Here is a 26,312-nt window from a genome sequence, read left to right on the forward strand (position 1 = left end):
CGATGTTATTGCTGACAAGTCTCCATAGCTCTTCTTGCTCATTGGCTGGCTCCAGGGGCTGGTCCTCTGCCTCGTTTTTCCTTGCTTATGCCACTGCTCACTCCTCTTGGGTATATTCCCTACTTTATTTCTGCCATCTTCTAGGCCCTTTTCTGTTGTCATGAAGAGCATCATTTCCCTGACAATACTTGTCCCAAAGTTTCCATGGTATTATTATAGAAACATGGTATTATTAGGTAAAAATAATTTTTAGGGCAGGAAATAATAAACGTAGACCTAAGCGCTACCTGAGAGCACTACACCAGAAAGCTCATGGCACTTGGTTGTAGCAAACTTCAAAAACAGCCTGTACGATCAAGGCAAAAGGAGGAGGATGCCCAGAAAGGGGCTGTTGCATGCTCAGTTGCCGACTTACACTTTTCACCACTGGGGTTGCCAGAGTGGGAACAGTCTTGATTTCCATGCTTCCTGTGCTATGTAACAGCAACTCTTTTCCACCACTGCATAGATATTATTAATAAAATGATGTCTTTTAAACTTTTAGCTTTGAACTCAACATGCTTAACATCTGGCTTGAAATCATAGCAGCAGAGATGAGTCTTCTACTTTTGTCTCAATTTGTCTTATTCTAAAAGTGATTAGAATAAGAACTAGCAAAATGTATCATTATGTACTTAAAATGGAACCAAACTGTTTTCTTTTGGCACAATGTTAATATTTTGGCAGGAAAGTGTAATTCTTTACCAATAGTGGTAAACCACAGCAGATCTTTGGCTTTGAGTATTTGCCATCATTAAAAAAAATAGTTTTGAAGTTTGAAAAAAATTTACATTAAAAAATTAAATGTAAAAAAAAACAAATAAAAATACTTCTATTTTTCTTCATCTTAATAAAAAAATACTTTTTTTTTTTTTTGAGACACAGTCTCTCAGTGTTGCCCAGGCTGAAGTGCGGTGACACAATCTTGGCTCAATGCAGCCTCCACCTCAAGAGTTAAAGTGATTCTCCTACTTCAGCCTCCTGAGTAGCTGGGACTATAGGCATGTGCCACTTCACCCAGCTAAGTTTTGTATTATTAGTAGAGTTGGGGTTTCACTATGTTGGCCAGGCTGGTCTCGAACTCCTGACCTCAAGTGATCCATCTGCCTTGGTCTCCCAAAGTGCTGAGACAGCCATGAGCCACCACACCCAGCCTTCATCTTAATAAGAAATACTTTAACTAAGATTTCTCTCTTTTGCTCCCATGCTACTCTTTTTGCCATCAGTGGAAGAGAGAACAGGGTTTCAACAATAAGAGAATTAAGTAAGGACATAGGTGATAAAACTCTCTCCAGACCATCCCAATGAATGCCAAAGTCAACTTTGCATAGAATGTAAAAATACCTTGATTATGCTCTTATCAGAGGGCCAAATACTGATGATTTGCCCCATAAAGTATAGAAATTCCTATGAACCATAATCTAAGCATCAGAAAATCCCCAAACCCAGAATTATTTTTGCACTATTCTAGATACTAGTTGATCTTCAACATGATAACCAAGAAGCACTGTGCAGGATTCTGACTTAGCGTTTCAGTCAAATTTGTATGTTTATTTAATACAACCCCAGAAAGGTTAAGTAACTTGGTGAAGACTACTTAGCCCTGAGATCAAGAGAACCTGATCTTCTGACTCCCAGGCCAGAATTTTTATTTTTCACATCACATCTAAGAAAAAGAATAAATTATATTTAAATTAAAAACCTCTGAGTTCATTTCTTATTGATATTAATGGCTAGATGTTATCTTGTGTGCCCATCACACATACCTGTAGGCGTGATCACATTCAATGAACATGGGATAAGATGAGAGCTTAAATAAGAATTTAATTTTTTTAAATATCCAGAGCAAGCTTTTCTTATAAATGGCAAACCTATCTTTAACATTCTCACCCTGAAGAAAACCACTACTTATCCTTGCCCTTGAGTTTTTGTGGGGTTGTTTTGTTAACACTCTTACAGTGGCAACAGAAGGTGTAGCTACTTTGGAGGAGCTATTTGTATAAAAACCTCAGGTCAAGACTGTGATTCTGGGCTGGGCAGGGTAGCTCCTGCCTGTAATCCCAGCACTTTGGGAGGCTGAGGCCAGACGATCACTTGAGGTCAGGAGTTTGAGACCAGCCTGGCAAACATGGCGAAACTTCATCTCTACTAAAAATACAAAAATTAGCCAGATGTGGTGGTGCATACCTGTAATCCCAGCTACTTAGGAGGCTGAGGCATGAGAATCACTTGAACCCAGGGCCGAGGTTGCAGTGAGCTGAGATCACACCACTGCACTCCAGCCTGGGTGACAGAGCAAGACTCTGTCTCAAAACAAACAACAACAACAAAACTGTGATTCTGCAATTAAAACTATCAAAATAGCTTACCATGAGGCCTCCCACTTATATGACACCAAAGCATATCTGGTTCCAAATATTTCAGTAACTAAGGCAACTATGTATTTACTTGTAGGCAGAGAAGCAACAAAGAAGAAATCAGCATCTTTTGTGGTCCTAACTTATAGGAGAAAGGCCTTTGGTACACACAATAGATAAGAGTAATGCAGTGTCATTGTTGGGTTTTTTTTCTAATTCTAAGTGTTTGAGATTTTGCTCCAAGAAAAATGATCCTGAGCACTTTTTCAGGATGAAAAGATACCAGGAGTCTTCCTTTGAGGCACATGGTTTATCTGCTAAGAATGTTATCACCTTTTTCCCCATAAAACATTCCTGTTTTCTCAGATAGTCAGAGACATATTTCCTCCTATCTCCAAATGTAATGACTGTAGAATCTGTATCCACCTTTAATCCATCAATGTGACAGCCCTCCAGATCAAGTATATGATTTGACATATTTTACAAACTGGTTCTAACAGCTTCAAACAAAATCCAAAGGCTGCAAGTGATAGTTCTGTCCTCAAAAAGCAAAAACTGGGTTGAGGGAAGGGAAGACATGGGGACCAGGATGGAGAGAGAAGAGAAGAGGCTGCTCTGTGCTCCATGCTCAAGGAGTAAGCAATGAAGAGTTTAGCTACTTTGTATTTACCCTGGGTGTTTTAATAGGTACAGAGTTGTAATTATGAGATTATATTTGTTTATGTATTGATTTACTGTATTCATTGGCTCTGAATGAAGCAGAATGCCCATTCCCTGAAGCAGATGCCCTCTTTACTAGGCACTGACATTTATATCATTACATCTTCTAATCACCGATCTTAATGGGAAGGAAAAGTAGGCTGTCTTTTCTCTGGGCCTTGTCTTCTCACAGGTCTTTAACTTGAGGCTTGATATAATTTCAATTAGCTACATCTGTAGTCTATAAATGGAACATGTTTCTATGTATCAATGGGATGTTCATTCCCAGAGGATTCACTGTACCTTTGTCAACAGGGTCCTTGTAGGGATGCCATGCTTATGTAAAGCTGTTCTCTTCTTGTAATAAATGCAGTTGCTCCACATACTAAACCGTGTTATAGCAAGTAGTGTTTTACTGATGCTAACTTAAAGCATGTTGGAGGTAGTGTCATGTAGAGAACTTAGAGCTGGTGTACTTTCAGTGCTCTGTTCTTTGTTATGGTTGTCAGTGTCTACACTGTTCAGTGAAGACACCTTTTTGTTTGCACTTAAGTTAGTTCTGCAGCACTGTCATATGTATTGATTATGTGCTCCTGGAAAATGAAAATACAGATGTTTTCTTTAAACAGACTAAAATATAATTCTACAAACTAAAGCCAGTTCATTCCATTTCTAACTAATTTTTAAGATAACTACCCAGCTTTGAAACAACTCCCAAACTTTAGAAACTAGAACAAAAACGTGAAAGAATTTTCAATGAAAACAGTAGTTTTCATCACAGGCTGCAAAAAGTAATATATATGTGGTGGTAGACTGGGCTTGAGTGTAATGGGCCTCACTCTAAAGGAAAGAAAATTTCATGAATCACTTTTATGAAATCTATTAACTCTTTCAGCCCACCAACCTGCAAAGTAGCAATCTTATTTTATAAAAAATGAATACCTTAATTTTGAGCCATTTATTTACTCCTTGCTGGTAGGGTCTGGCTCATGGTGGCTTCAAAAGTTAGAGCTAAGAACATCACAGACATTATTGTCTAACTTGTACCTGTGTACTTGTTCTGTTTTATGCTTGCTTATTAATTTTAAATTACATGTGTGGTTTTTGTTATTTTAAGGCACTCAACCAGAATGCTGAACTAAGGAGTCGATTGAACAGAATACATTCAGAGTCTATTATTTGTGATCAGGTTGTCAGTGTAAATATTATTCCTAGCCCTGATGAGGTAAGACTCATTTTAAATAGATGCAGAGTACCTATTTTTTAGCATCTAAATTTACTGCATATTTTTGTTTATTTATATCCAGTTCTTTCACTGTTAATAAGGTTCCCTCCATAAATATTTGTGTCACTGACAGTTCAATATTCTTTGAAGTAAAGGATATATAAGAACTTGACATCATTTATACCTGGTGATCAGTGTCTATTTTTATTTATTCCTATGTTCACCTGATGCCGCTGAATATTTGATTTATATATCTACTCCAGCTTGTTAATTTTCAGTGTCTGTCTCATTCGTCATTAGAAGTGTTCATTAGCATCAAATGGCCAGTGAAATGTTGCAAAAAAAAAAAAAATCTAGCTGAGAAGTTGCCAAGTAAAAGTGTTCTTAAGGTTTGTTTTGAAAGCCCTAAGGACAGAAGTCGCCTGACCTTGTTAAGATAATACTAATGGTGCTGCTACAGCTACTACTGCTGCTGCTGCTAATTAATAGCTGACATGTGTCAAGTGAATGCTTACTATGTGCTAGGTATTGTGTTAATGACTTTGCATGTGTTATCTCATTTGATACTCTCAACAATGCTCTGTGTTGGGTGGTATTATTATTCCGTTTTTCAGATTGAAGAAATGTTAAGAGAATAGGGGAATATTCAGTATATGGGCTAAACTTAAGTGTATAATTCTGTTTATGACTCTCCATAAAATTATTACTTTATAGCATGAGAACTTACACTTTTTAACAGTAATGTTAGAGCTTTATATACAGTGGTGATATATGTAACAAGATGAGAGGTTTAACTGATACTAAGGTCATATTTGTACCAAAAACATACATTTTACTAGAAATCTATAGGTACAAGGGTTCTAACCTCTTAGGAAACATTATCCCAGGACAACTTGTCTTTGACTTAAGTTTTCCACCCTAAATCCATTCACCTCCATGGGCCCTGTGTTCTCTGATAACACTTATATTCACTCAACTGCCCAGAATCTAGAAGTATTTCTAAAATTTGTCATTCAAAAATAATTTGATAATCTCAGTTGGAATCTTCTTTTCAACCTGAAATGTGTACTAGAGTATATATATATATATATATATATATATATATATATATATATTTCTTTTACATTTTTTATTGAAACTTAAATAGCTTCCTTGAAAACTATTTATCACTTATTGAATAAAAGTATAATTTGAAATAAGGTTCAATATTCCAGTCATGTGTTTTATTGGTTCAAATTCATGATCAAATTGGAAAGTGACGTATATAGTCTGTCTCAAAAATTAGTTTTATAGATTTTCTTAGCATGACTCTAGTAGTTTCTACAAATATTTCTTTATGTTTAATGTACCGTTAGAATATGACAGACCTAAGAATAAGAGAATGAAGTTGTCTCTACAGTCAAGCAGGGTATTCATAGCAGCTTAACCTGACTTAGTATCAATCAACCAAAGACTTAAAATCAAGGCACAGTACCAACACCTTTCAACTATTCCTTTTGGGGTCTTTAGACACATTGGAAGAAAAATTATACAGTAATCATTACTGAATTGCAAGTGAAAATTACTTGTGGCCGCCACTTTTTAACATACAGTATTAAAGAGTAGAAATCTGGCTAATTTGAAGGAATAGCTATTCTAACAGGGAGAAAAGCAATTACACTGTATGCTTCTGTCTTCTGCAGGCTGGTGAGCAAATCCATGTCAGTCTCCCCCTATCACAGCAAGCAGCCAATGAGAGCCGCCTCTCCATGTCAGAGTCTGTTTCTGAGTTCTTTGATGCCCAAGAGGTGCTCCTCTCTGCAAGTTCATCAGAGAATGAGGTATGTATGCCTTCTTGACTTGTTGGCCTCAACATCTTGTGACTGAGTTTGAGTTAAAGAATATAAAACTGTGGAACTTTTTGGTGGTTACTTTCATTTGTTTTTTTGTTTACATCATAGTAAAATGCCCAAATTGTAGCAAAGCTAAAAGCATGCGAACTGTTATCAGTTCCCAATTACTAAGCACTTAACGTTTCTGAGCATCAAGAATTTAAATTTGATGAATTAAAGGAAAGAATCAACGTTTATTGGAGTGTCTTCTATGATTCCTATTTCAGGGTAACAAAAGAGTTTATGACAGAGCTCTTTATAGAAGGAGACTAGCTAATAAATATAGAAAGAATGAGAGAATTAGGAAAGCACCATTCATGCACATACACAGACACATACATATTAGATATTTTCGCTAGGGACATGAATTTAATCTTAGAAGGATAATGTGTAGCACATAGCTAGTTGGATAATTATGGTTTTTGGAGGTTAACCACTGACTATCATAAAAGCTGTACTGGATTGCTCTTCATGCTTATGATTCTTGCCAAGGTCTTGGAAACAGGGAACCTCTTCCTTGGTCAGGTTGCAGAAATTAGCTCTTTTACTACAGTGTAGTCAACTTTTTTTGGCATGAGGAAAGCAGCCAAAACTCTTTTCCACACAGCTGATTAGGAATTTTGTCATTTGGGATTGCAAATCTATACTGCATTTTTACAAAAAAGAAATGAAATCATTGCTAAACATTATTTCCATGTGCATAGAAAACAGATTGGAAGGCAACATCCTGACAATTAGTAGTAGTTGTTTTTGGATGTTTGAAATTATGAGTGATTTTAGAAACAAAGACAAAGTGGAAAAGAGAAAGCAGTAATGAATACATATCATTTTTATAATGGGAGAAAAGTAAAATAGAATTCTTATATCAGATACTGAATTTGTCAGCATACCAAGGCGTACACCTGCCTGTCAGATCCCAAGGCATGCATTAACAGGTTCACAGAGACTTCCATTCACAGGCTGGAATGCTAATTTAATGATCTGTGATGGTAACTGATACATACTCTCAGATGGACAGAATAATCATCCTTGCTAATTAGTGCGTCTTTTCCTGTAGGCAAATCTGCATGGCAAGCCTAATTCTAGTCGGAGATTGCCTGATGAGCAAGGGACACGAGTAAACTTAAGGCTACAGGGCCAGAATGTTAGAGCTTCATACTCACCCTCCATCATAGGGATACTCTGCCACAACGACTTGGTATTTGTGTCTGTCTGCCTGCACCCCCAGGGACCACCATGCTGTCGATGATGCTACGAAAATTTCCTTTTCTGACTCTGCCTTGCTGAGCTCCCATTGCTGACCCATCCTTCATCCTTCTTTTTTTTTTTTTGCTGTTGTTGTTTTTGCTTTTGTTTTGTTTTTGTTTGTTTGTTTTTGTTTTGAGACAGAGTTTCGCTCTTGTTGCCCAGGCTGAAGGGCAGTGGTGTGATCTTGGCTCACCGCAACCTCTGCCTTCCGGGTTCAAGCAATTCTCCTGCCTCAGCCTCCCAAGTAGTGGGGATTACAGGCATGCACCTCCACGCCCTGCTAATTTTGTTTCTTTAGTAGAGACGGGGTTTCTCCATGTTGGTCAGGCTGGTCTCGAAATCCCGACCTCAGGTGATTGGCCTGCCTCAGCCTCCCAAAGTGCTGGGATTACAGGCATGAGCCACTGCACCCGACCCCTTCATCCTTCTTTAGTCAGGTTACAGTCAGACTTGACCGTGCATTATCTGAGTTCTGACCTATCATCTGATGACTTCCTAGCTTACCTTTCTGAGAGCTATTTCCAAGTCCCTGGGGCACACCCAGCTGGGACCCCAGGTACTGCTTGCCCTGGACACTGGGTATACAGAAATGAAGAGGATGTGAAGCAGGTTATTGCATGAGTCCAAGCAAGATGGTGGTGCCACCCTGGGACAGGTGAGGGGTTGGGGAGTGAATGTGGTGGCAGAGAGCGGATAAGAAGGTGGAGGGCAGGGTCGCAGGGAGATGAGACATTCTCTGTGAGGCATCATGAGTTTATCAGACCTCTCAGTGGAGTTACCTATCAGGCATTTGCATATTTAAGTCTAAAGCTCAAGGACAGAACCGTCCAAGAGACACTCAGCTCAGGATCTACATAACCAGCTACCTGTTAGACACTGACACCTGGTGCTCACAGAACCTCTAATTCAGCACGTCCCAAAAGAGTTCATCAACAAGCCCCACCACTCCACCAGGGGAGAAACCCCAGCCTGCCCATACCTCTCGTATCGTCTGTCTAAGTGCCCCTCTACCCAACTGTTCACACCAAATGCCTGAAGATTTTCCTTCACTCCTTCTTTCCCTTTACTACCACTCACCTTGATTCACTCGGGTTCTGTAGCTTCCATCATCTAAATACTCTCAGATCTGTACATCTTTCTGCAGCTTCAGTGCCACTGCTCCAATTCAGTTCCTATCTGCTCCCCACCTAGATCACCCCATCAGTCTCATAACTTTTCCAGTCTCCCATCTTGCTGCATCCCATCCATTTTCTGCTGGGCAACCTGAGTAATCTTCCTAAAAGGCAAATCTGATTATGTCTGTATTCCCCAGTGTCCTTAGGATAATATTCTAAATTCCTTAGCTATTAAAACAAAGACCCTTATAATCTGATGCCTGCTGTCGCTCCAGCCTCATGCCACCTGTCTTCTGGAGCCTTCCAACAGCCAAAGGAATGATTTCTGGAGTTGCCCATTTGCTAAAGATACCTCGTGTCCCTTGCTGTAGCAAGGAGAGTGACTGTCTCCTACAACTCACACTGGAAAGAGCTGAACTGTACCCCCATTCCTTGTGCCCCGTACCTCACAGGTTTTCATAAAATAACTGTTTTTACTTGCAACTTCTCCCTTTATCACAACAGTTGGCCTTAAGTATTTGAAGGGGGTAGGCCAGGAGATAAACCCAAGTGACAGATATTATGATGTTCTCAGAGTTGCTTTTCCCCTTCAGCTAAGGCTTCATTTCTGGGACAATCTCATCTGCCCAAGTCTCTAAGTTCCCTTATGTATAAGGCAGTTCTCACATTGCCATAAGGAAATACCTGAGACTGGGTAATTTATAAAGAAAAGAGGTTTAATTGGCTCACAGTTCTGCAGGCTGTACAGGAAGCATGATGCTGGCATCTACTTGGCTTCTGGGGAGGCTTCAGAAAACTTACAACCATGGCAGAAGGCCAAGGGGAAGCTGACCCTCACATGACCAGAGTAGGAGCAAGAGAGCAAGGTGGGAGTTGCTACACACTTTTATACTACCAGATCACACAAGAACTCACTCACGATGAGGAGGACAGTACCAAAGGGGATGGTGCTAAACCATTCCAGAGAAAACCATTCCCATGATTCAATCACCTCCCACCAGGCCCCACCTCCAACACTGGGGATTAGATTTCAGTGTGAGACTTGGATGCAGACACACATCCAAACTGTATCACCTTGTGATGAGGTCTCTCCAGAAGGCTCCTTGCGCCTTCACACTCATGGTCTTAGCAACCCACCTGGTGAGTTGACTATACATGTGGGAATCCTAGTAGCAGCTGCAGGCTAAGCTCAAGCTGCGTATCCTGCACTGCAGCTGCCAAAGGAAATTGGGCCTCTGCACTGCCATCTACCCTGGCCCAAGCACTTCCCCCAGAGATCCACAACTTCAGTTCCTTCACTCTCTTCAGACCCTTACTCACAGGTCACCTCCAGGGAAGCCTATGCTGGCTGTCCTATCTACAATTTAGAGTTGCCATTTCTTCCTTTCCTCTGACCTTTGGGGGTTTTTCTATTTATTTTTGAGACAGAGTCTCATTCTGTCACCCAGGCTAGAGTGCAATGGTGCAATCTTGGCTCACTGCAATCTCCACCTTCCGGGTTCAAGCAATTCTTCTGCCTCAGCTTCCCGAGTCGCTGGGATTACAGGCGTGCACCATCACGCCTGGCTAATGTTTGTATTTTTAGTAGAGATGAGGTTTCACCCTGTTGGCCAGGCTGGTCTCGAACACCTGACCTCAAGTGATTCACCTGCCTGGGCCTCCCAAAGTGCTGGGACTACAGGCGTGAGCCACTACACCTGGCCTGCTCTGACCTTTTGTATCCCTCTTTCCTCATTTTTTTTTCCTTCATGCTTATCACTATCTTAAATATATATATATTTCCTATATTTCATTTGTTGTGTGTCTGCCCCACTAGAACATACATTTCATGAAGGCAGATATTTAACCACTGTGTCTCCTGCACTAAAACAGTTCTGGTGAGCCCAGAGCAGGTACTCAATAAATATCTGCTAACTGAGCAAAGGAAGAAATGCTTATAATGATTATTCTGAGAAACATCTGGGCATTAGCTGTCTTACATTAACATTTTCCATGGCTGAGGGAAAAATCCTCTTTATATGTTATTTACCAATGCACTTTACTGAATGAATCCTCTGCTCTTTTAAAAAATGTTCTTCTTGCTTCCACAAAAATCTATTTGCCTTTGCTTTTGAACTTGTTTCTGCAATGCTACATGCCTGGTCACATTTAGGAAAAATATATATTTTCTGAACTCTTTTGAAACCCTAAGTTTGTAAAGAGAAATATTTGGTTCCAGGAATTCTTAACCACGGGGCGGAGGACAAACTGTTTGATTATGATAGTGCAGAGCCTTGGCTCTTTGTGCAGGGTAGCGTGAATGGACCACAGCAAGATAGCCCAGCCTTAGCTACTGCACACATGTGACATGTATACATCTTACTCAAGGCCCACTATTATTGTAGAATTATTTTACACTAGTGATTTCAGATCATTTCTATGATATATTAGTTTGGGAGAGATTAAAAATTGAAGAGGAAGGCCAAGCATGGTGGCTCATGCCTGTAATCCCAACACTTTGGGAGGCAGAGGCAGGATGATTGCTTGAACCAGGAGTTTGAGACCAGCCCGGGCAATACAGGGAGCCCACACCTCTACAAAAAAATAAGATAAAATAATTAGCTGGGCATGGTGGTGCATGCCTGTGGTCTCAGCTCCTTCAGGAGGCTGAGGTGGGAGGATCCCTTGAGCCCAGGAGGTAAAGGCTGTGTTGAGCTGTGATTGTGCCATTATACTCCAGCCTCGGTGACAGAAAGAGATACTGTATCAAAAAAGAACGAAGGAAAGAAAGAAAGGAAGGGAGGAAGGGAGGGAAAGAAGAAAGAAAGAGAGAGAGTGGAAGGAAGGAAAGAAGGAAGGAAGGAAGGAAGGAAAGAAGGAAGAAGGAAGGAAGGAAGGAAGGAAGGAAGGAAGGAAGGAAAAAAGGAAGGGAGGGAGGGGAAGGAAGGAAACAAGGAGGGAGGAAAAGGAGAAAGGAGGGAGGGAAAGAAACAGAAAGAAAGAAAAAGGAAGAAAGAAAGAGAGAGAGAAAGAGAAAGGAAAGAAAGAAAGGAGGGAAGGAAGGAAAGGAGAAAAAAGAAAGAGAAAGAAACAGAAAAGGAAAGACAGAAAAGAAAGAAGAAAGAAAAGAAATCGAAGAATAGACTTTATAGCTGTTTGTAGGATAAACATGAGTGTTTTCTTAACAAACGTTCAAACAATAAACATGCATGCAATGTGAATTTGGTTTAGGTAGACATTTGTCTCCTCAAACATAATTGAGTGTGATTAGATTTTTTTCAGAGAAATCACACAGAGGAGTCTGATTTACTTTTTTTTGCTTTCAAGCATAAGAAGTTGGCTTTTCATGAGCCTGATGGTTTAACCTTCAGCTCTGCTGCAGTCAATAGGAACTGTGGGAACCAGTTGCAGTGGGAAAATATGAATCAGAAAAAGATTCTATTCGCAACTTGTCATCTTTATGGGCTTACTCTGTATGCAAAAACAAAATTACCATTATTCATCCATGTGTGCAATCATTCTGTCCATCACTGTTCTCCCTAAATATATGAATTCTTCTCAACCCTAATTTTTAAAACATTAGCAATAAATCCAGAAACCTTAAAGACAAAGACCAATTGTTTTTACGTACAAATTAAAAATTTTTACATGACAAAAGAATTGGCATAAACAAAGTTTAAAAATGCAAGTTAAGAAAAATGTAATCTATATGTCAAACTGAAAAATGTGTGAACGATAAGAAAATGAGTTCATAAAGGATGAAATTCAAACTTTAAAGCAATCTTTTGGCCAGGTGCAATGGCTCATACCTATAATACCAGCACTTTGAGAGGCTGCAGTGGAAGGATTGCATGAAGCTAGGAGTTCAAGCCTGGGTAACATAGCAAGACCCTTCATATCTAAAAAAAAAATTATTTTTTAATTGGCCAGGCATGGGAGTGTGTGCATGTAGTCCCAGCTACTTGGGAGGCTGAGGTAGGAAGATCCCTTGAGCCCAGGAGTTATGAGCTCAGGTTGCAGTGAGCTGTGATGGTACCACTGCACTTCAGCCTGGGCAGCAGAGTAAGAGTCTGTCTCAAAAAAAAAAAAAAAAAGTGATCTTTTATGTATACTAGGTAAATACTAAAAAAGATGGATAGTGTAAAGTGTTTAAGTGGATGTAGAAAGATGGATGATGTTCCCATATATTGCTGATGAGAACAAACTAATCCAGTCTTTCAGGAGAGCAATTTGGCAACATGGAACTAAAGCCTCAAAGTGACCCATCTGATCCAGAAATAAATTTTAATGTAATCACCAGGCAGATTTACAAAAATATATTTACAAGGATGTTCATCCAAGTATTGTCTATAATAATAAAATGTTAGAAACCACCTATATGCTGGTTAAATTCCTTACTATAATCATATAATGAAATATGTTGCCTTTCCAAATAAAGTAGCTGTAGCTACTATAATGAAAATGTATTCAGAATGCTATAAAGCAATATGTAAACTGATCTCCTTTTTCAGTATATAAAGATAGATGTGTCAATATGTTTGTACAGTCATTTTGAAATTGGAGGATAATACTCACCAAAATGTTATGTGGTTTCCTATAGGTGATGGGCTGATGGGTAATTTTCATACTCATCTGTTTACTCTTACCTGTTTTCTAATTTTTTACAATAAGAATGTTTTATATTCAGAAAAAAATACAGCATTGTTTCCATTTTGAAGGAAGTAAGTATCAGCAGCTTTCTTGCCTACAGGAAAGTCATTAGTTTTCCCATTCCTCTGATGGTTCTATCTTATCCTCTCTTTCCTGATCTGCTCTGTTTCTAAGTCCCTTTAGTATTACATTGTTTCTTAATTTCATTTTTCTTTTAATTTGTGTTTCATTTTAGTTTCACATTTTTCTCCTGCAGGGGTGGCTTCACTTTTCATCTCTCCCCATTGTCACAGAGGCCATCTGAATCTAAGCTGTGTTTCTTTTTTTTTTTTGAGACAGAGTCTCCCTCTGTCACCCAGGCTGGAGTGCAATGGCGCGATCTCAGCTCACTGCAACCTCTGCTTCCCGGGTTCAAGCGATTCTCCTGCCTCAGCCTCCTGAGTAGCTGGGACTACAGGCGCGTGCCACCACACCCAGCTAATTTTTTGTATTTTTAGTAGAGACAAGGTTTCACCATGTTAGCCAGGATAGTCTCGATCTCCTCACCTTGTGATATGCCTGCCTCAGCCTCCCAAAGTGCTGGGATTACAGGCATGAGCCACCACACCCAGCTTACTACGCTGTATTTCTTACCCAGATCTACGCAGCATCCTAGTATCTGACCTCCCTAGGGAAAGCTGCCAAATATCTTCCTGAAAACCAAATCTGACTCCAACATCCTGTGCATTTTTGTTGGTTTTACTAACTCAGGATTGCATATGAACCCTTTTTGTTGGCATGAAAAGCCCTTCACTGTCGAGCCCTCTTGTTTTCTTTCCCTTCTGTCACAGCCACTCTCAACATCCTTGCATTCCTGGGATAAATGTTGCTCTCATGGGCCTTACCTTTGCACGATCTCTCTTCTTCGTGTGCTTCTGTCCCTTCTAATAACTGGGCAGCTCCTATTCATTCTCTAACACCCAGTTTAAATATTGCCCCCTGGGCAGCCTCTCCTGAGTCCTCTAAGGTAGAGTCATAGGGCCTTCTCTTAGGTATTAGGTTGGTGCAAAAGAAAGTAATGGCAAAAACGCAAGTACTCTTGCACCAACCTGAAACATTCTTAGTCTATTATATTAAAATATTTCTGGTTCTTTACTGGTCTCCCCCGCCCTCCTGCCCCTACTAAGACAAGGAGCTAAAGACCAGGCTCCTTTCTAGCGATCCTATATCCTAGTTCATTGAGACCCTCAAGTGTTCATTGCACATATGTCAAATACCTTTCCCTCTAGGACCTCTGCTTCTCACTGGAACAATATTTTGTTATTTTTAATCACTTGATTATCTGAGCTTGCAAAACTGAAAAAGAATTCTGATCCTTGTATGTTCTTCCCTTCCTTAGGCTTCAGATGATGAGTCTTACATCAGTGATGTGAGTGATAATATATCTGAAGACAACACCAGTGTTGCAGACAATATTTCTCGGCAAAGTATGCATCATTTGAGCTTCCAGGTTGTTCTATCTACATGCCAAATTGCAACACTGAAGACTTAATGAACAGGCATTCCCCCTCCCACCCCACCCCCACCCCCGCTAATTGTTCTTTTGGCAGCTGATTGTTCAATACATTCTATTTTGTATAATCTCTTGAGGTAAATGTTTGAAAAATCCGTTAGGTAAATGGTTAAGAGAAAAGGTTTTTCCTCTTTCTCAAATCAACAGCTTGAGTCCTTCTCATTAAATATATTTAATTTTTTAAAACTTAGCCTGTCTTGTCTTGAATAATATTTGAGTGTATTTAATGCCTTATTTATAAAACTATACACTGTTGTTTTCTGCATTTATTAGCAACCTTGCATTGAAAGAATTCCATTTACTTTTGAAAGGATATAATGAAGACTCATGAAATGTCTCAAAATCAGATTTATTTGAAAGTTATTTCCCTTCTTGATTTTGTGAAATCAGAACAGCAAAGTGTCGTTCACTGTGACTCTCCTTCTTCCAGTCCTGAATGGGGAGCTTACAGGAGGGGCCTTCCGAAATGGGCGTCGAACATGCCTGCCAGCTCCTTGTCCTGACACCAGTAACATTAACCTGTGGAATATCTTGAGGAACAACATTGGTAAAGACCTGTCTAAAGTCTCTATGCCTGTGGAGCTAAACGAGCCTCTCAACACCCTGCAGCACCTCTGCGAGGAAATGGAATACAGCGAGCTCCTGGACAAGGCTTCGGAAACTGATGATCCGTATGAGCGCATGGTAATAAATAACTAACAGAGCAGCGCCCCTCAGGGATTTGCCAACCCTAGACCTGGGCTAAGCCAGAATTCATTATGATATATTTGGCATTTGCATAATATTCTCACTGCATAGTAAAAGAGGAATTGACCTGTTTGCATAAATCAGGCAAGGCCAAAACCTCCCAGACACCAACACAGGAAGACACACTTTTTGTGCCTTATCCTTGGTCTAGAGTGTTTCTAAAGTTAAGGTGTAAAGGTCTGATACTCCTTAGAGGTTGAAGGCACACCTTGCCTCACTTTATCAGTTTTTCCTGAATGTCAGGATAGCCCATCTGTTCAGGAACTTAGGTCTGAGAAAATAACTTCTGTTTATACTTCACCCTTTACCCCATATGGCTGCGGGAAACATGCCGTGCCCTCTGAAAAGCACCCACAACCACAATCCTCATGCACATGAGGCTAAGATCATGCCTGTGGCAGAACTGATAAACTGGGTTTCAGAACCTTTGAACTCCATGATACTCATGACGTTGGATGGAAGGGTGAAAAATGCCTCACCTCAGTGGCCTGCTGGTTTTTGTGCGAGTAGTTTTACCTAATTTTACCTGTTTTTTTCCCTATGAGTTGATAAAAATTCTGTGCAGACAATAGGAAATGCAACTGTCATCAAATCAACACCTATCCACATGGGGTGTATAAAATCTGGAGGGATGAGGAACAAACAGACCCAGCAGTCGTCTCTCCTATATTATTCCCTTTTCTTCAATGTTTTAACAGGTTCTCGTTGCCGCATTTGCAGTTTCAGGATATTGCTCCACCTATTTCAGAGCAGGAAGTAAGCCATTCAACCCAGTCCTTGGGGAGACTTATGAATGCATTAGAGAAGACAAGGGATTCCGCTTTTTCTCAGAACAGGTAAGTGCCATTGGACTCAGTGAGGTTTCTATATAGGTAAGAGGGCAGTTTGGTGATGAAAGCAGCCTTTCAATAACAATCTGTTGGGATGGGTTATGATACCAGTTGTGAATCCAAAGTATCTGAGACAGGTCTTAATCAATTTAGAAAGTTTATTTTGCCAAGGTTAAGGACACACCCGTGACACAGCCTCAGGAGGTCCTGACGAAATGTGTCCAAGGTGTTCTGGACACAGGTTGGGTTTATACATTTTAGGGAGATATGCAACATCGATCAATATATGTAAGATGTACATTTATTCTGTCCAGAAAGGTGGGACAACTTGGAAATGGAGACTTCCAGGTCATAGGTAGATAAGAAAGGTTGCATTCTTTTGGGTCTCTGATCAGCCTTTCACTGAATACACAATTTACATGTGAGAGGGTGGTAGAGAGAGAGTCACTTATGCCTCAGTCTCGCTCTGTGAATCTGCATTTTTACATAGACAGTAGGGCAGAGAAAGTAATCAGATATGCATTTGTCTCAGGTGAGCAGAAGGGTGACTTTGAGTTCTGTCAATCCTTTGTCCCATACCCGTGAAGATAAGCTATCAATGTACATTGCCAGGTTGAAATTCAACAGAACTGTTTTAGGGTAAAGATCTTGAGGCCCACAAAGAATTTCCTTGTGGGCAAATTGTGAGGGAGAGAGGTAGCCTTTTTAAAAAAAAAAAAAAAAATCTTTGTAGCTATCTTTTTTAGGAATAAAATGGGAGGCAGGTGGTCCTGAGATTTATTTTCTTTTCACACAGTTAAGAACACTAACACAAGAACAGAAAACCAAACACCGCATGTTCTCATTCATAAGTGGGAGTTGAACAATGAGAACACATGGACACAGGGAGGGGAACATCACACATGGGGCCTGTTGGGGGGTAGCGAGCAAGAGGAGGGATACCATTAGGAGAAATACCTAATGTAGGTGATGTGTTGGTTGGTGCAGCAAACCACCATGGCACGTGTATACCTGTGTAACAAACCTGCACATTCTGCACATGTATCCCAGAACTTAAAGTATAATTAAAAGGAAGGAAGGAAGGAAGGAAGGAAGGAAGGAAGGAAGGAAGGAAGGAAGGAACTCACTTCACTTATGGGCATCATTTCCCCTCTAAATTGTATAAGTTTTCAGTGTTTTTAAAGCATGAAGTCTTACAGATTTACTTATACATTTTGAGAATAATTCGGTAAGAGAAATGGATGATCATGTGGAAGTTTTAACACTGATATTACCTTCTTTTTTGTTTTTAATTACCAGGTTAGCCATCATCCACCCATTTCTGCCTGTCACTGTGAATCAAAGAATTTTGTGTTTTGGCAAGGTTTGTATTTCAATTATAATTTAAAATCAAATGTATGAGCCTATGAAAAAAGATCTGGCTTCCAAAGGGACATTGTATTCAGTTTAGATTTCTACCTTTGGAACTCAGCGAGTGTTGGTAATTGGTGCAGAGCTCAGTTTGAGAAATCGAAATTCCTGGTTTCAACATGAAACAGTTTCAGCTAGGAGATGAGATTGCTTATCTTGGAAACAATGCTGTATGGAATAGCAGAGCTCCATGCGGACTGTGCCGGTGGAGAGCCACCACTTTATCTCATGTTCCTCATTGTCTGCATCTGTAACATGGAGGTTCCATCTCCTGTCTTCTTGGTTCTTGGGGGTGTGCAAAGACATTTTAATTCTGAAGGAAGGCTCTATGAGACATCATCAATGGTCATAATCTAAATAGATATGCAAACATTACAGTAATTCCTGGCCTTTAACTCACTGGGGCTCAAGAGTTTCGATTGAAGTCTCTACTTAGTTAAGTCAGAATGTTACAAGCTTGCCTAATACAAAAAAGTTTCTAAACTCCTTTACAAAGAAAAGGATATTTATGTAAATGTGAACATTAAGTGTAAATAGTTCCTTCATGTTTGGAAGGGTGCTTCATTACTCACAGAATGACTTCTCATGAGCATTTTCTTAACCTGAAAATACATAAAAATGATAGAACACTGTAGCTGTACTTTACTGCAAAAATATGACAGATCATTTCTTGGTCATCACCAAGAATCAGGCATTTTGTGGAGATGGCATGAAGTTCCCATAGTTCATCAAAATGGAACCAGGTGGTTATCACAAATGCACAAATAAATCTAAGTTTCCACATGTAAAACGTAAAGCCATCGTGTGAGGTAAAGTGCTGGGCCCTAGCCTATATCTTAACAACCAGTATAAATACATTCATTAAGTTAATCCCACTCTCTCATAAATCTTATTTTATAAATCTTATTTTATCTGTATTTAGAGATTTTTTTTAACTGTAATCCCAAATTATATGTCTTTGACGGGGGGAAATGTATATATAAATTAATTGTATTGCTATACTCCAATTATTTTTAGTATACCTCTTATGCTTGATATATTTGTTAACTATTTTTACCACTTAGTTAAAACTTATAACAACCTTTATTGCTGTCTGGACATTAAAGCACAGTAGAGTCTATGTTTGTTTGTAAAATGTGAATACACACACAGAGACACATGCACACACGCACACACACAGTACACACTGTTCCAGGCTTCTCCCAGCTCTGTTAGTTGAAAACAAATAAAGAGCATATATTATAGAGAAACATAGATAGTGGGGTTTTTTTAGTTTGTTTGTTTTTGTTTGTTTGTTTTTTGGTTCACAGTTAATATTTTCACCTTGGGCCATTTGCAGGCACTTGTCATACTAAATCAGCAATATAGAATCAGTTGTCATTCCAAAGTGTTTCATAAAGTGTAATACAAAAGTTAGTTTTTACAGAAGAAGTGATTAGATATGGGGTATGTATTTCTTGTCCTCTCCCTATGTCATTTAGATATCAGATGGAAAAACAAGTTCTGGGGGAAGTCGATGGAAATCCTGCCTGTTGGAACACTGAATGTCATGCTTCCAAAGTAGGTGACTCACACTTCCCTTTTGGCCTCTTGTCTGCTTTTCTAAATCATAAATGGGTATTTTAAACTCTAGAAGATGGTAAGGGTTTCTTTCTCTGTATACCCAAACTTCTGTTACCTTCACCAAAGTTTTGAGAATAGACTCCCACAAAAACAAATGAGAACTTAAGCATATGTAGCAAAGCTTCCTGTTTATTTCTTCACATCCTCCATTCTTCAGTCAACACCACCAGGTACCTCCCATGGCCTGGTCGTCATGCTAGTTTGATTTTATATAAAAGATTCTCCTGTTTAGCCATTTCTTTGCTATACAATTCAGTTTCACTTTTGAGTTCATCTTAGATCCAGGAAGTATTTTATCAAAGAAGAGTGATGAAATCCTTTTATGGTTGTGTTCTAGAGGATACTGCCTCTAAATATTTTTAAATTAAGTGGAATTTTTACTGAGGCCAAGGACTTGATTGTTTCTTCAGTTTTATCTATTTGAATGACAGAATTTCCAGGTGAATTGGATATGGAAGAACGTGAAGAGAGGGAGGTATTCCTAGGACCACAAAATAAACTTTGAATATTTGAACATGTAGGCCAGGCAGGCACGGTGGCTCACGCCTGTAATTCCAGCACTTTGGGAGGCTGAGGCAGGCGGATCACAAGGTCAGGAGATCGAGACCATCCTGGCTAACATGGTGAAACCCCATCTCTACTAAAAATACAAAAAATTAGCTGGGTGTGGTGGCATATGCCTGTAATCCCAGCTACTCGGGAGGCTGAGGCAGGAGAATTGTTTGAACCTGAGAGGTGGAGATTGCAGTGAGCTGAGATTGTGCCACTGCACTCTCGTCTGGGCGACAGCAAGACTCCATCTCAAAAAAGAAAAAAAAAAGAAAATGTATAAGGAAGAGAGTTTTCCTAGGTATATATGGTGCCTACATCATACCAATTCATAAACTTTGCAGAAACTTAGAAGCATCCTTTTTATGTTGATGTAACATTTCATTTGAAAATATATGTAACATACAAACTTAAATGTGATTTGAAGCTATATCATTTCATTTCTTAGCAGAAATTCTGTAACCTTGCTCCCCAGAATTTGTAATAGATTTGTGCCATCTTAGTATGCTCTTCATTCTTTTCCCGAAGAATTATTCACATCTGAGGTCTTAAACCTGGAGTACAAAACAGTGTTTCCAGAGTGATCTTTCTTCGATGCACTCTGTGGTGCCTCCCTCCTACCTGGAATCCTGCGGTGGCCCATTGCCTGCAGGGTAAATCTAGACTCCTTGGTACGTCCCTGCAGGCCTCCCTGGCTCTGCCTCATCACACCTTTCCTGCCTTGCGTCCTGCCGCCCGCACTCACTCGGAGCACAGCATTCACAGGCCTGGATGCCTTGTGCTCTTCTGACCTTGGTGGCTTTGTGGATGTTTTTCCCCAGCCCATAGTGCCCTCTTATCTGCCATCTGTGCTTACACCAAACCCAGCCTCTTCTAAGGTGTCTTCCTTACACTCATCCCACTTTCCAGGCAGATTGAAGGACTAAAAACTCTTCCTTCTGTGTTCTGATGATGTGCATATTTTAAGTATTTGTTTGCATAGGCATCTACCCTCCCATACTTTTGTCTCCAGAAAAGCAGGAAACAGGCCCTGTTCCACTTTGTAACTTAAGCACCTGGCCCATAGAAAGCACTTAAATGTTCCTTAAGCGAATTAACCACATCATAAATACTTATGACCACAGAGAGAATTTCAAGACAGAAATGGGAGGAAAATGAGGGAAAAGGAAGCTTTGGCCAAAGAATATTCTCATTAGCAGAAACAGTTATATGTATTTGTGACCTTGGTTGTTTTTCATCAGTGTTACATTCTTCACTAGGTATGGAGATTACTATGTGTGGAATAAAGTCACCACTTGCATACACAACATCCTCAGTGGGAGAAGATGGATAGAACATTATGGAGAAATAACCATCAGAAATACCAAAAGCAGTGTTTGCATTTGCAAACTCACATTTGTCAAGGTAAATGCTATCATACAACAGTAAAGGAAAATAAGTATAAAATGTTTGTTAAAGAAGAAATAGAATAATCACCTTAAATAGCAGCAAGTGAATCTGTCCTGTATCATTGGTCCTTACGGACATCTTAGATAAGAAAGCAGAACAAATTGATAGAATTTCTCAAGGCATGCAAGTTTCTGAACATATGGAGGTCAAAAAAGGCATCATCTAAAACAGAAAAAAACACATTTCTTTTTAAAGAATTTTCTTTTGAAGTAGCCAGTCAGTCTTTCACTGAGTAAAATTCCAGAAAACACTTCTTGACTATAAATCTTCTGGTTTATATTTCTGTTTCTCTTCCTGCTTGATTATATGTTCAAGTAATCTGAATTTTGGGAACTCATTATAATGTTGTCATTTTCTGAAGACACTTGATGTAGTCATGTAGATGATCACCACCAGTCAGTACATGCTTATCCAACCCTGCCACTGTTATAATTCAAATAAGTTCAGCAAGAAAAATTAGCCTCATTAACAAGAAAATATGTTGGGATAGAAATGCCCAAAAAGCACCATTTTCCCGCAGTTTCTCTGGTCTGAAGTGGAACATTCAGTATCACCGCCATGTTTGTTTGGATGTGCTACAGAATTCAACATGGTATAGAAACCCCACCCAGCTACCTTACCTGTTCAATTCATGATCCCATTCTAATATGGTAAACAGGTAACATATTGGAGTCTTAAGACTCTAATATTTTCTTTTCTCAGTTAAATTCTTTTAAGCCATATTGGAAGGTTGTATTTATTTTAATTGAGTATCTTTATTTTAGCCCAAAATGTTTTCACTACCATTTTTCTTAGAGACTCATAAGGTACCTAGAACTGAAGAGCCAAGATCACTATGTGCTCTGGCTGGGTGATGATGTAAATACGTACATTTGGCTTTGTAGGCTATGAGAAGCTGCAGTGCAGTCCTGTCTCTAACACTTGCAGAGCCTGTATAATTAACTAAAATATGTAAATCAAGCCTGTAAGCTATAAAATAGAATGTGCTCTATTTCTTTGCCTTGACAAATACACTTTTTATAACAAAGCCTGTGAGTCCAGGTTGGACCCTTCAGAACTCTGTGCTGTAACCCTGGCAATGTAGGACAGCCAGTCCTGGCCCACAGCCTTCCCTGCTTTCTCCCCACCTCTGGCTCTGTTTTGACTGCAAGGGGCCTCATACACACATATATAGGCAGGCCAGCCCATACATCTAAGCTCTGTTCACACCCCCACAAACAGCCACCCTTGGCCACTCTTCAGACCTAAAGGTGCACACGCTGGTGGGTAGTCTGCCCTTGGTTGCACGAATCCAAGGAAAAGGGCCTTGCCAGCTGTGGAATAAGCTTGGAGCTCCTTGGACAAGGAATTCTAGGGTTCTGTATACTTGGGCCCTGATCTGGAAGGGGAATCATGGGGTCCAGGTAGGCAAACTCCCATAGACTTCTTATCCCTTGGGAAGGAGTATGGCTGGAAGGGCCACATGAGGGTCCTCCTGATAAAATTTGGCCATTTATAGATACTATGAAAATTACTTCACAAACAATTTCTGCAGCATGGCCAATTGAAATTTATTAAAATCCATGAGCAAGAGGAAAATTCAAAACAAGAGGAAAAAAAATTGCTAGCTTAGAAATTAATATTAGGTTCTTGGGATAGAAACTGAGCCTTCTCTGTGATATGCTACCATGTTATGCGTGGATTAGAGACCATTCCTTTCTTGAAAGTTAAGCTAATTCTTAGAAAGCCAGCCCTCCATATAAAACGTTTTGAGATTTCTGTATTTCTGAAAATGGTTTGAATAAGGGACTTCAAGGCTAAGAAATTTTTCTATATGGAAAATACAGGGAATGGTGTTATTAAAGCCATCAGATGTCACAATTGGGGTTTGGTTTTTCCAGGTGAATTATTGGAATTCTAACATGAATGAAGTCCAGGGGGTGGTGATAGATCAGGAGGGGAAGGCGGTGCACCGGCTGTTTGGAAAGTGGCATGAAGGACTCTACTGTGGTGTGGCCCCCTCTGCAAAGTGCATTTGGAGACCAGGTGAGAGTGGCCTGAGTGTTCTGCCAACAGTAGGTCACCATGGACAACAGAAGGGAAAGGAATATCAGGTCATCCTATCCAACTCATACTATGTTTTCTTTAAGAGTAAGATTAAAAGCGTAGATGCTTATGGCAATTATAGTTACATTCATACTTAACATAGAAGTTATACATAAGCCCCAATATTTGATATTTCATAATAAAGAATGTAGGCCAAATCTCTGACAGGCAGTCAGAGACTGGGCTTCATGAAAAATTGCTCAAAGTGTAATGCCTACATTTGAAAAGCTAGGTATATTTATTAAAGACTTTAGATAATTGAAGTATACAAACTTAAAACCTTACTCATGTTATTTATTTTCTGCCTTAATAAAACAAAGACTACAAACATTTATAATCCACAAATTCAATAACTCACCAGAATAAGTGATCTTTTCACTTGAGCCTCAAGAGGCAGCAATATGTTGACATTTAATAAAAGACATCAAAAGAGTTCTGATAACACATTAGCATATATTGAATATCAAGTATAAATGGAACAAGTATCCACATGACATTTATTGTCACTGGAATTTTGTTAGTTAATCCCTAACTAAAATTAGTTGTTAGTTTCCTAAGAGACATCAATGAGTATTTAAATTTCCTGCCGGTAGAGTGGCTAGTTTATTCATTCCGCAACTATTTATTGAGTGCTGGCTGTACATCAGGCTTTATTCCAGGAGCTCAGGATATATCAATGAGCAAGACATACAAAGATCCTGCCTTCAAGTTTAGTTAAAAAGTGGCAAAAAATATTAATTTAGATCTGCATACTTTTCTTTTCTAAAAGGAAGCAAACAAGTGTTTCTGGTGAACTCTTAATGTTCGTAGTTAATTGCCATAGTATTTAGTTGACCAATTGAATATTCAAGAGAAATAGTATGGAGTAGTTTAGCTGATGAAGACTACTATATGTGCAGTTTTGTTTGAAAGACAGGATTGTATTAAATATATGAATCTGTCAATTCTGATCATCAACACAAAGTTTCCTACCTAGGAATATCACCACTTTCATTCACTTGAAAAAATGTATAATCTTGTGTTTATGACTACAAATTTGGTGTTAGTGTGAGTATTAAGCACTAGGGTAAGTCAGCTTCTTGCAGTTCCATAAACCTTTTGCCTCTCACAGTGGTTCATTGGCCTCTTTCCAGGTTCCATGCCAACCAACTATGAGCTGTACTATGGCTTCACAAGGTTTGCTATTGAGCTCAATGAGTTAGATCCAGTACTAAAAGATCTCCTTCCATCAACAGATGCCCGGTTCCGGCCAGATCAAAGGTGAGGATGGCAGTGGTATTTAATATGCAGACTATGGCTGGGTGCAGTAGCTCATTCCTATAATCCCAGCACTTTAGAAGGCTGAGGAGGGAAGATCACTTGAGGTCAGGAATTCAAGACCAGCCTGGGCAATATAGTGAGACTCTATATCTTTAAAAAGAAAAAATTAAAAATTAGCTGGGTGTGGTGGTGCATGCCTAAAGTCCCAGCTACTAGGGAGGCTGAGGTGGGAGGATTGCTTGAGCCTAGGATGTTGAGGCCACAGTGAGCCATGATTGTACCATTGTACTCTAGCCAGGGCAACAGAGAGAGACTCTGGCAAAAAAAAAAAAAAAAAAAAAAAAAAAAAAAAAAAAAAAAAAAAAAAAAAAAAAAAAAAAAGGCAGACTATTATGGCTTGGGGCTTTAGAGGTCATTGTGACTTATTTTTACTACCATCATGTATTTTTACTCAGTCCTTTCTTCATTCCCTTATTCACTCAGCAATATTTGAGTTTTCTATGCTAGGAAAAGCAGTATTCATAGAATGATCATAACAGATTATCTCAGCACATAGTTCCCCACAGAAGATAACAGAGATGCTTTTTAACAAAGTTTCTCCCTCCCCCTAAAATTTACCAAAGGTCTGCAAATTTGTGAACTCTTCCTTAAATATATAATCAGTCCTTACCCAGTGTTTTTGACCTCTTTATTTCTATAACTCTGTAACATGGAGTATCTTTTAAACTGAAGAATAATAGGATAAGTTACAGGGGCACTCACAAATGCTTTGAGTGCAAGTCTGCAATTTGCTCAATGTGATTTTGATCCCACAGGGTATGAGATATACTCAAAATACAGTACCTTTAATACCTTGTGTTCTTAGTTTTTTATTCTTATGTAGTTCTGAACTCATGATGTCCATTCCTATGCAATTCATTTTACTTTTCCCAAAACCTCTATATGCCATACAAATTCCACTCAAGATCAATTTTCTGTTTCCCATGTATTTGTGGCTTTATCTGCCATCTGCCAAAATGCTCTCAGTTTTGAATGTTCCACTATTTAATTCTCTTATATTTTCCCCTTTCTCTCTAGAACATGTTGTCTCACTATTTGACATTCAAATTTATTAATAAACTTCCTGTACAATGTATAGCATATTATATTCCTGTTCTTTGCTCTCATTTTGAAATGTGAGCATTTGTAAGTCACCATTCAGTCTGCGTTTTCCTTCTCAATTCTATTTCAGTTTTCCTTTTCTGAATTTCATTTACTATTCATTTCGCATTCTGTGGCCTTTTGTAATTTTCCCCATTACCTTTTCTTTTCTCATCAGTTTTACCCTCTCCAGTAAAACAGGAAAGCTCCTTCCCTCTCAGCCTGTTCTCAGAATAGATGGAGAATAGCCAGTTACCACCCTCCATTCTATGGCCTTTTAGCAAAAGCTTTCTGATAATATGGAAAAGGAACATGGCTATGACTTCATGCTCTTCTCCCCCTGGACTCTGCAGTCATCCTGAAAATCTCAAGTTATAGAACCCTAGACAGCATAGAAAAGTCTTCAAGGCCAAACCACCCACCTTTCACTGATATTGCTTATTATAATAATTCAGTTCATGTACATAGAAAATATGTAAATCCT

At 39.3% G+C, this 26,312-nt stretch overlaps 1 protein-coding gene across 4 annotated transcripts in view; it reads left to right on the forward strand.

Moving 5' to 3' along the window:
* The window catches only part of OSBPL6 (oxysterol binding protein like 6), a 209,065-nt gene that overhangs the window by 177,707 nt on the left and 5,046 nt on the right, over nucleotides 1-26,312 (forward strand). For 3 of the 4 annotated variants that reach the window (XM_030802339.1, XM_030802340.1, XM_030802342.1), the window contains 10 exons: nucleotides 4,213-4,320; nucleotides 6,003-6,140; nucleotides 14,562-14,649; nucleotides 15,166-15,419; nucleotides 16,181-16,318; nucleotides 17,612-17,675; nucleotides 19,204-19,282; nucleotides 21,154-21,298; nucleotides 23,224-23,368; nucleotides 24,562-24,688. In XM_030802339.1, the coding sequence (XP_030658199.1) occupies nucleotides 4,213-4,320; nucleotides 6,003-6,140; nucleotides 14,562-14,649; nucleotides 15,166-15,419; nucleotides 16,181-16,318; nucleotides 17,612-17,675; nucleotides 19,204-19,282; nucleotides 21,154-21,298; nucleotides 23,224-23,368; nucleotides 24,562-24,688 (1,286 nt within the window). The remainder of the gene's footprint in view (nucleotides 1-4,212; nucleotides 4,321-6,002; nucleotides 6,141-14,561; nucleotides 14,650-15,165; nucleotides 15,420-16,180; nucleotides 16,319-17,611; nucleotides 17,676-19,203; nucleotides 19,283-21,153; nucleotides 21,299-23,223; nucleotides 23,369-24,561; nucleotides 24,689-26,312) is intronic. The other variant, XM_030802341.1, reaches the window with a different exon arrangement.

The sequence above is a fragment of the Nomascus leucogenys genome, chromosome 22a (assembly GCF_006542625.1).
Source record: "Nomascus leucogenys isolate Asia chromosome 22a, Asia_NLE_v1, whole genome shotgun sequence".
Classification (NCBI taxonomy): Eukaryota; Metazoa; Chordata; class Mammalia; order Primates; family Hylobatidae; genus Nomascus; species Nomascus leucogenys.